Source organism: Watersipora subatra, chromosome 9 (assembly GCF_963576615.1).
Source record: "Watersipora subatra chromosome 9, tzWatSuba1.1, whole genome shotgun sequence".
Lineage (NCBI taxonomy): Eukaryota > Metazoa > Bryozoa > Gymnolaemata > Cheilostomatida > Watersiporidae > Watersipora > Watersipora subatra.
This window is the reverse complement of record NC_088716.1, coordinates 42,246,794-42,257,737: the sequence shown is the minus strand read 5'-3', so window position 1 is coordinate 42,257,737 and position 10,944 is coordinate 42,246,794. Positions and strand designations below refer to the sequence as shown.

Sequence of the window (10,944 nt, the reverse complement as noted above, 5' to 3'; positions counted from 1 at the left end):
CCACTTTTTCAAAAATCTTCAATTCTGACTGTGAATAAACTCTATAAATTTCGAACTCTCATCGCGTCTCATCAATTATTCTACAGCCTTAAATCACATCGCATTCATCAATATCCCACTCGCTGCTCTTCTTTAAATCTAAAGCTACCTCCCTCTAAATCTGCTTCGGGTCATCGCAGAATGTCATACCAGCAGTCAGCACAATGGAACGCTCTGCCTGATGAACTGCGTAGGGTTGTGAGTGTGCCCACTTTTAGACGTGCCCTCAAGCTGTACCCGTTGAGCGGTGAATAAATAGTTTCTGGCTGCTTGCTGTTAACTTGTGGCCCAAAGCCTTGACTAGCAATGCTACTGCGCAGTTTGGGCCTCTTCATTATTTCTTTTCTTTTTCTTTTTTTTGTTTTCATATTTTTTGATGAAATAAAACAAACAAACAAATTAAAGCAGCTTTACCCACACGTATATAATTTTAGTAAATCAGGAAATAATTGCTTAGTGCCACTTGCAATTTAATTTTATTCTCAAAATCATTGATTTTGTTATTACTTAAAAAAATGCCAATTGGTCTGTGCTTTGTTTCAGCATGATCTGCGACCACAATGAAATGCATGAAAGTTTTATAGATTGGTCTTAGTTGTTATTAATTGACGCTCAAGATGTGTATTTGGCGTTATGCTTGTTATTATTATATAAACAGATATTGCCACATCAAGCCTAAAGTCCTGCATACTGTTTGTGACTTGTTTAATCACGATATTGGGAACTTGTTGACCATTAGTATTCCGGTTATAACCGGTTGGGATTATAGTACAAAGTTCGGAGGTGCCGAAGTTTTCTAGTGTTTATTCACCATTCAACTTTGCTCAAGGCTAGCTGCCTCTTTAGATAAACTAGTTGATTAGATTTTTCGGCACTCACAATCTGAATCCGCTGTAACATTTGTTCCTTCTGGTTTGTATAATTTATAACTTTATAACTTTCTTTGGGTTGGCGCTTAAGTTAAAAACCTTGACTTCCGAATTCGTCTGGGCTTTGCATAAGTTAGAAGATTATGAAAAAAATTTGCCTTAAAGTTTCAGTAGATTAAGACTACAAAATTTTTGGTTCTGAGAAGTACCAAATCTGAAGGAATTTTTTTCACACAACATCAACAGTTTCTTGAAATGTATCCATTAAAAATTATCTCTCATACAATGTTAAATCTTATACTTTGTGATATCTATAGCTGCATGTCACATTTTTTGTACATATGACATTTGATAAAGCCGCTTGCTGTATTCCAACATGCTATCATCAATTTAATCCATTCAGTTCTAATTCAAGTGAGTGCTAATGGAAATAATGATCAGTTTTTATTGATGTATAAGCTTTTCCGTAGTAGTGATGGTTTATTGCATGCTTGAAGGCTAACAGTGATGTAGAAAACAAGAAGAAAATTTTTAAAGAAAAAAGTTTTATCATAACCTTGCTGACAAATCAATTACAGCCAATAACGATGGTGATTACAGACAAGCTCATAAACTTAAAAAATAATTTGACTTGAACTGGTGATTTGAATGTTGCACCATTTTGTAAGGCTTTTATACAAAACTATCAGATCATATACTGATGGATGAGAAGAGGTTGACAGACATATGTAACCATCTATTGTCGCTACAATTCATTTATGATGGTTGAGCTTAGTGTTACTGTGTTCATGTTCCTTTGTAACTGTTGTTGATAATGTTGTGTACAAACTGTTGCTATCATGGCTGACAAAGTGTGAGGCAAATAAAATGGCTGAATACCAGAATTTATTTTTAGTTATCTCAATATTAACTATGAAAGGCGTTGGTTTGGCTTCATTCAGTGGGCAAACTGCTTCATGTTTTACTGCGTGTTAGTTTAATGAGAATTAGTTAACCCTTTCACTGCCATTCAGGCACAAATTTTGCTTTCGACCTACTGCCAGCCATTTTACTGAAAATTGTAGATTTCGCTTCATGATATGCATACAATTTTTTTTCAACTTTAAACTCTATCTAGAACATTTTTGCTATATATTTTATTTTGCCAACATTTTAGTAAACAGTGCTATGGAAAAAATTCAATGTATCTATGCTCTGTGCGTGGCTAAAGCTATGTGAAGCTACGATCGCTACGAAACTAAAACGATCCTCTACAACGTTCCTTACTCTTACAAAACTATTATTTTCACCACCATCAGAGTCACTGCTGCTACTTTAATTATTTGTGTAATCACTAAAATCTAAATCAGTTATGTTTTCAACCTAAATAATTCTGTTTTCTAACTCGGGACGTACTTACGAAAGCCATAATAACACTAAATAGTCTGAACGTCAGAAAGAATAAATGTTCGCTTTGAAGCTAGAAATTCCCAAGCAAAAATTTAAAATTGCTTCGCGGGTTTGAGCTAATTTTATAGAAAAATCTTCAGACAACACTATCAGTACCATAAAAGTACTAAAGATCGTTGGGTATGTTGTCAACGAATAATAAAATTAAGTTACTACGCAAATGCTGGGAAATTCGCAAAAAGGAGCATATGGCTGTCAACCACAGATTTCGCATATATGCGCATATGGCAGCGAAAGTGTTAATTATTACTTTATTCAGTTATCAGCCGTCTTGCATAACTTTTGTCTTATTCAAGCCAGTCATGTTTCAAAACTTGTTAAAATTTATGTATTCACAATAAAGTCCTGTTACATTGTGATGAATCACTTTTGGTGATTGGATATCCTGTTTTTCTCATTAGCATTAGCCTCCGCAATCTAAAATGGACACCAAACAAGCATCCTTCACCAGTTATCCAGATCTTGCATCTGAAGTGGTAAGCTGTAGAGGCTGTTTCACAGCATTGCTCATTCTCCACTATAAATTATGTATATTGTTTATTTATAATAGGCAAACTTTGTGCACTGACCGAGTGCTTGTTGGTCAAAAAGATAGGCCTATATATCCCTGCGGAGCCCAAAGGGTAGGCCTGTATATTCTATCGTGAAACCTTCTAACTGGATGTCATCAAGTTCTTCCATTTTAAATTCTGTTGAAGAATTTTGTGTAAAATAATGAATTTAAGACTTCGAAGTTGATCTGTGGATATTTACATGAATGAAGTTGAAGTAGCTGTCATTTCTAGATGACTTTTTGGTGCGAACTGCAGTTGAAAATAATTTGTTCAATCAGTGAACTTTTATCTCATTTTGGAAGTTGTAGTTTATTGAAGCTTTCAGTCTGAGGTAATCCTTAGCTGATGATTAGATAAAGTTTAACCGTATCCACTTAATCCCATTATCACTTGCTTACTTATCTCTTGCTGACTCACCAGGCATGCCTCTCATCTTGATCACGTGAATTGCGCTGCAGTGCCTTCTGGATAAAGTCCAGGTCAGGGGTAGATAATTTACCTGTAAGTTTACAACACTCCCTGTTAGCTGCTGGCCCATTGTTCATTATGCACATCGATTTCTAGTTGTTTTCAGTTGTACTTTTATAAAACCTTTTTGCAGGTCGGAGGATCGATTATATTTGCAACAGATGATTGGTTTGCCTCTGCTGAAAACTTACTAAAGGTTGCGTAATATGGGTTGTTTATAGTATTTATATACAGTATATGGTCATGTTTTCTTATTTGTGCGCGTTACCAGCTGTTTTAAAATATTTACACGCTTCGGAACTTGTAGTAAAATCAGGCATGTTTTATTTTGTAATCCAGTGGTTTCTCAAGGTCAAATGCTTCTTAGGAACTCCCACTAACTAATCAAGCATTTCATTAATCTATTAGCTTTATATATTCACTTCACATTCCGGCCGTATTGAAATGTCTAATCAAGTGCCTTTTTAGGTCTAATGGACCTACTGTATTAGTTTAAAAAGTTTACTTAGAATGTGCTTTAACTGTTTTCTATACTTATTGCACTTTCAATTCATTTATACCGTTGCTGAATGTAGGTCTGTTTTGAGTTTTTATTGTTTTTTTCATTCAGTTTGTATCACTCCAACTACATGTATGTAACAATTGTAACAATATAATTATGTAGTTATTGTAGCAATTCATGTTAGCAAATATTGCATTCAATAATTCCTAGTAGACTGTGCTCCTTCCTTACATATAATGACTTATAATCTTTAGTATATAGCTACAAATTGTAATGGTCAAGTGTTTAACATTTTATTCTGCTGAAGTTTTGTGGATATTGTGAGGCCTCACAAATAAGTCCTTTTTACAGCCGGAAGCAGCCGTCTTTAAAGATGACCTGTTTACTGATTTTGGAAAATGGATGGACGGTTGGGAATCACGCAGAAAGAGAATAGCTGGACACGACTGGTGCATTATTCAGTTAGGTCAGTTGTACTACTTCTTATCACTCTGATGATGTAATATGTTACCTTTCATAATTTACTTTATTTTATAGCTAGAAAATAAAGTACTATATTGTACTGTGTCAGACTATTCTAAGGTCAGACTATGACCTTGTCCACCTATTCCAATGGAATAGGTGTCCATGCTATGGAAATGACTGAATGTGAAAGTGGAATTTTCTTGCGCATCGGTTTTTGCGCGTCATTCGCAATTGCCAGTTCCATCTTTTGCGAGCATGAAACATTTGGTAAAAATTTTTTGAGTTATGTAACTCGCTTGACTTGCAAGTTTTTGCCGTACCCATCGTGCAGACGACGCAAGCTTGCGGAGTAACTGCGACATGGAAACTTAGTGATACATGTATCAATACATCGTATTGGGTGGGTTGCAGTTCACAAAATCGTATCAATGTCTATGATTGACTTATCTGATGTTTTATACTAGAAATTCCCCTGTTATACAGCTCATGACCAAAGTGATATTGGAAAAAAGAAAGGGTACTGATGGTTGAGAAATGCAATATTAGCAGTCAAATGGCACTGCAGTGCAATAGGATAACTGCAATGGTAGCTGTAATGTACTGGGTGTGGGTATTATTATATACAACAAACAGCAATAATGAAAGGAAAAGATTATATGTTTATATCTCTCCCCCTGCCATAGGAGAAATGCAATATTGGCTAATATTAGAAGTGAAATGCACTGATATTATTAGAATAACCAATATTATTAATATACATGTAGTAATAATAGAAAACCAATGCACAATTTTGCTTACATTTCAAAACGTCATAGCTAACAATATCAAGAAGTTGTGATATTTATATAGATTTTTAGAAAATCTATTTAACAAAACTATTTAGAAAAAGTAATAACAGTAACATATTGCCCATCATCGATGTTGTTAGTGTGACTATAACACTTCAATAGTCATCCAAACTTATAATTAAATATTGTAATAATCTCATAAGAATTGTTAGAAAAAAATATCATCGTCATTTCCTTTACTTTCACTACTTTGGACATCCGTTAGAATACCAAAGTACTCAAAAGTTTCCAAAATGTCAGTTACTTTGAAATCGGCAAAAAGAAACGATTTCAGTACTTCTACATTAATTACAGAAACCTTCAGCAATTCGCCAATGCTATAGACTGGTGAAATGTGCACATTATTCTTTTGTGAAATGTGTACGACTTAATGGTTCTATTCTCTATCGCTCGGCGGTTTGTTTGCCGGTCTTAATTTTAATAAAAGCAAGGCTTGACAAGTGTTAATAACAATTTTCGGCCAAATTAATCTGTCTATTTGTGTATAATCCGATCAGATGGGTAAGGTTTAGGAATATGTCGACTATTTTCAAAGACTTGGTAACATATTTAAATATGTTTTTATGTGTTTTGTATCGTTATTATACTTAAACGACTCTACACAGAAATGGTTAAATCTGTTGATGAGATTTCTGTACAAGGGTTTGCGACGTTGTTGATGAATAATTTTCGGGAGTTGTGTGCACATGCATTTATCATGAAACTCTCAAACATTCGCTCCGCTCGTTTGGTCGTGGGATGACTTTGTTGTCTAATTACCATGTGATATGACTGTGTGATAACAGAAAGTGCTATGTTCTAGACAATAAGTTGCCTGTATCAGAAATATAAAGACTTGTATTCTGCCTTCGATCTTATATCCATAAACTACTCTGCGTTGCTCTCTAATTGTTGCTTGGCAACATGTGCAGGTTGTCCGGGGAAGATTCATGGTATTGAAATAAGCACATTACACTTTACTGGAAACTACCCAATTCATTGCTCAGTACAGGGTGCTTCCCTGTCGGAGAGGCTGGAGCCAAGAAGTGGGGAACGAATGGGAACCTGCGCTTCCTCACAGGAGATAGATGAAATAGAATGTTTGAAGTCTCAGGTACTTCTCATATAATGTCGATTAGTTATGCGTTGGCTCACCAATGATAATGTCACCTATTGGTTCGTATCACTCTTTATAAGTCAGTATTGTTCAGTTATTTGTAGCCTCCGATATATTCAAGTGATAAAACTAGCTAGTTAGTATTAGCGCTCTATTAGTCTAAATGGGGGGCTTCCACTACCTTCTCATCTACATAATCTCTTAAATGGTTCGAAGTTACAGGTTTCTTTCACTGTGTTCAGGAATTAGTAAAAGCAACAACCTTGGTTTAGCTTCACATTCAGGTAATAGCAATCTGTAGTCAAGAAACGCATAGTAAACACTAATCCTGGAAGTATTGAGGAGAGTATGTGTTGGGGTGAAATATTCTAGGGCTAGTTGGCTGTAAGCTGATGACGACCTGTATACTAAAGCACTTGGTCATGTCTGTCACAAGGTAGTATGGGCTAAAAGTTTAGCTTCAGAGTGAATTTGTTAATTGTATTTGATGGGATCATAGTTGTAAGATTGTTTACAATTGTATCAGTTGGAAGTGGGTTATAGTAATGCAGATGTCATCATATGGCTGAATAATGCGCAATAATGAAGAATAAATATGGAGGCATTCAAATGCTCAAATAGAGGTTTTATGGTATCTACAGTATGTGCTGGTAGTATATTTGAAAAGAGAACCAATTCACGTATTATAGTCTTTTAAATATTTTCTAATTAGAAAATACATAAAATTCAATAGATGTTGAATCATAAAGGGGAACAAACAAATGGTAGTGTAACATGTGTTGTAGAACTGGAAAGAGCTAGTCAGTTTGACGGAATTGCGGCCAGGTTATCCAGAGACACACCGCAGCCTATTTAATGTTGAAGAACCGGAGAAAGTAACTCACATCAGGCTCAACATCTTCCCTGGTTAGTAACTCTCTATTTTTTGTTGCGAGCATCTTTTGTGTCTTCAATCGATGATTTATTCTTGTCAATTCAGATGGTGGGATTGCCCGCATACGGGTCTATGGGGAAGTTCAGCCCAACTGGTCCAACGTTGAGGAAAATGATCAATTGGACCTGGTGGCAATGATAAATGGTGGGATATGCGTAGACTACACCGATGCCCACTATGGTCAGGCAAGCAATGTTATTGCTCCTGGTCGAGCCAAAAAGATGTGCGAAGGTGACATCTTTACCTTTATTCGACTACTCAGTTTGCTTGTGGGTAGCCTGTCTTGACAAACTGTTATTTTTGAGGAGTTGTCCCCCGTTGAGCGGGCGAGCAAAACAACAGCTTGTCACAAGACACACTGCACTTGATGCATCAGCTGCACTTAAAGGGAGTTGTTCTCTTCCGTCTAAGCGGTTAAAGCATCAGACTTGTAAGGCCGGCGGCACACTTTCGGCACATTAGCATGACTTGACCTTTAAACATTTTGTGGAATTAGCGATGGTAGTTGTATGAAAGAGATATTGTGAGCCACAGATCCCAAAATCAAACAGGCTCACTTCGGCAATGATTCAATATGCGAGTATAGTTCTGGGCTACATAAAATTTGTATTTACATGTTGTTTCTGCAAGAGACATTGATAGAACAAGAGCCATTACTTCTTTATAGCAATAGCTCTTGTTCTGTCAATGTGTCCATGGCAGAAATCTTTCACAACTGATACTGTATATGTTTCAACATCTTTATATATGTGTAATATTAAAAGATTATTTAGACTAGCCTGCCCCATATTGCTCCTCATCAATGTTTTGATTGCTTCAATGCAGAAAACGATCTCTCACTCACTACATTAGTGGCAGGCAAAACCAATACTACAGTAGATTAGTGAGCCTTTCCATTTCATGGCTAGTTGCACGAGAGCGCAACTAGCATTCAAGCGCTAATAATTAGTAGTTGGAAATTCCACGTGAATGAGCTTAAACTGCAATTCTTAGTACTCAGCCGCTGAAAATTACTAAAAAGTTGGGGCAGCTCAGCCGCCCCAGGGACTAGAGCCTGCTACCACTACTACTAGTACAGCCAGCTAACGATGTTCCTAACTACCGTAACCATCCAGAATTTCCATCCAACGTGCAAGCCACATGTAAATACAAATTTTATGCAGCCCAGAACTATACTCGCATATCAAATCATTGTCAAAGTAAGCCTGTTTGATTTTAGGATCTGTAGCTCACAATATCTCTTTCATACAACTACCATCACTAATTCCACAAAATGTTAAGCGGTCAAGTCATGCTAGTGTGCCGAAAGTGTGCCACCGCCTTACAAGTCTGATGCTTTAACTGCTTAGACGGAAGAGAACAACTCCCTTTAAGTGCAGCTGATGCATACAGTGCAGTGCGTCTTGTCAAAAGCAGTTGTTTTGCTCGCTCGCTCAACGGAGGGACAACGCCGCAAAAACGACAGTTTGTCCAGACAGGCTAGCTTGTGGGTCATTTAAAGAAGTCAGCTCTGTTTTTAAGCAAGTTTAAAAAGTAGTCATCGATTTATTATGTGGCCCATATTTAAAAAAATTAATATTTTACTAGGTTGGGAAACAGCAAGGCGGCAAGATCGACCTCCAATATTAACGACTGACCTTCTCTCTAGCTTTGGGGGAGAGTGGGCTCGCTATAAGTTGGGTCATACTGGGTATGTGCAGAAGGTGGAAATTGATACTAAGCATTTCAAAGGGAACTACCCTCATACTTTTATTCTGGAAGGTAAGAAATTTTATTATTTACTAATAGATGTCTGCTGTATTACAGATGAAGCAATATTACCTCCTGACACACAAACGGTATCTACTTTCAAAAGGAGATTTGGCAAGGTGCACTCATTTCTTGTTACATTTTTATAAGTATTTTCTACCAAAACATATTGTTGAATGAAGGGGTAGCAATACCTGAACTGAAAGGTACTTTCTTGAATTTATCCTCTCTTGAATGGTGTTTTAATTATTTCATAGTTTGTACAAGCTATTAGTGTTACTTGTTGAAAATGAGAAGCCATGAAAATCATGGAGATTAATGGCTTATCAAACTTCTCTAATGCAGAGAGTCGATGAGGAGAGATTAAATAAGCAGGTATTAATAATACCATCAGACATCTACATGCTGATAGGTGATATGCTCATGAGCTTCAAGTTGTTAATACAATTTTTGATAACATCCTGATACAATTGATTTCTTATTACTCATTATATGTTGTAGGTACTTATATCGGTGAGTACAGCATCTGGTTTATCTTTTACATCTACTGAATTTCACATCCATGAATTATCACCATACTTTGGAACAACTGGAGTGGCATTTACAATTTCTTATAAGTGATGATCATTTTATTAAGCCGAGTACACTTAATAAAAACTTGTCAAATTATTATGTCCTCCCTAAACATCAAACGTAAAACTAATTAACTACTTTTACATATTTGTGAAACTAGCATGAAGCTGCAGACATTATACCCTGTATTGATCAAGATATGGCATTGAATTTTCCATAAATAGTTCAGATGTTGAGGCTTTGTGACCATTAAAATTAAAGGATTTTAAAGTTTTTGACAATGTCAAAATTCTTTCTTCAAACTCTTGTGCGGAGAATGAGTAATAGTGCTGAGTGATCAATTGTCTGTCTCTAGTCCTGGAACTACCTGTTGTTTGTATTTTTTTTAAATATGGTCAACAAATGCTTCAAACTTATCGCAATGAAACGATGTGGTTTGCATCTGTACACTGCAATGACATTCTGGAAACTGATGTGTTACTCTCATTCTCTTCACAATTCAGTGTTGCTGTTTGAAAGCGAAACACCGGTGCGATGCACCATCTTTGTCCCATGGAAACGGTTTCAGCGACCAACAGCGTTGCACTTGTGTGTATAGGTCTTGCTTTTCATCCTTGACATAAGATAGGAAAGCAATGCCTTGCAAGGCAGTTGTTTTGTAAGGCATTGCACAACAATCGCTCAAATATAACGCCCTAAGGAAACCTGATCTGCTTCTCTGCCCAGCATCGCGCTTCCACACTGGTGTGCCCAGGTGTTGCTACCATATAGGGTATGCTATCATATGTATGTGTTACAGTACATATATGTATGAACATGTATATATGTACATGTGTATATGAACATGTATATATGCATATGATGATAAGCTAGTATCCATTACATGTTATCTAATTATTTACATATAACAATCATACAATATATTTTCTTGTCCGTAAATAAAAATCAACCACTATTCATGATCAGGAGGTTTGGGTGAGAAAGTGGCCACTGCTGAAATGCTGGATAGGGCTGAATGGCATGAGATTGTCAGCAAGCACCCCTTGGGTCCACACGCTCAACATTTCATCGAGGACAAGAAAGTCAAAGATGTCGGTAAAATAAATTACGTGAAACTCAGCATCTATCCTGATGGAGGAATCAGCAGAATGTTACTAGGTGGCCACATTGCTAAGGATGAGTAACCAGAAAGCCTATGGTGATATTTTGTGCAGTTAATATTTATATTCAAATAATTTTGCTGTGAAATTTTATATTTGGTGCTGTGTTGATTATAGAGTATATTTTTTTAAGATTTAAAATCATATGAATATTTGATAACCACAATTTTTGGCAGGCTTGTTACTATTTTGGTACAATTCAGTGACCACAAATATGATTGCTATTTTTTTAATGCAA

General features: G+C 36.2%; 1 protein-coding gene across 1 annotated transcript; it reads left to right on the top strand.

The window, feature by feature from the left end:
• The first annotated feature begins 2,779 nt into the window (after nt 1-2,779).
• On the top strand, nt 2,780-10,856 carry LOC137405081 (allantoicase-like). The gene is made up of 9 exons (XM_068091307.1): nt 2,780-2,833; nt 3,513-3,575; nt 4,233-4,347; nt 6,106-6,287; nt 7,076-7,196; nt 7,270-7,455; nt 8,812-8,985; nt 9,475-9,486; nt 10,531-10,856. The coding sequence occupies exons 1-9, from the start codon at nt 2,780-2,782 to the stop codon at nt 10,728-10,730; spliced, it is 1,107 nt and encodes a 368-aa protein (XP_067947408.1). The 3' UTR covers nt 10,731-10,856.
• Nucleotides 10,857-10,944: the final 88 nt, after the last annotated feature.

Excerpts from the sequence above, each read along its gene's own strand:
- LOC137405081 (XM_068091307.1), top strand. The coding sequence starts at position 2,780 with ATGGACACCAAACAAGCATCCTTCACCAGTTATCCAGATCTTGCATCT. Across the intron at positions 3,576-4,232 it reads CTGCTGAAAACTTACTAAAG|CCGGAAGCAGCCGTCTTTAA; the intron begins GTTGCGTAATAT and ends TCCTTTTTACAG. Across the intron at positions 6,288-7,075 it reads TAGAATGTTTGAAGTCTCAG|AACTGGAAAGAGCTAGTCAG; the intron begins GTACTTCTCATA and ends CATGTGTTGTAG.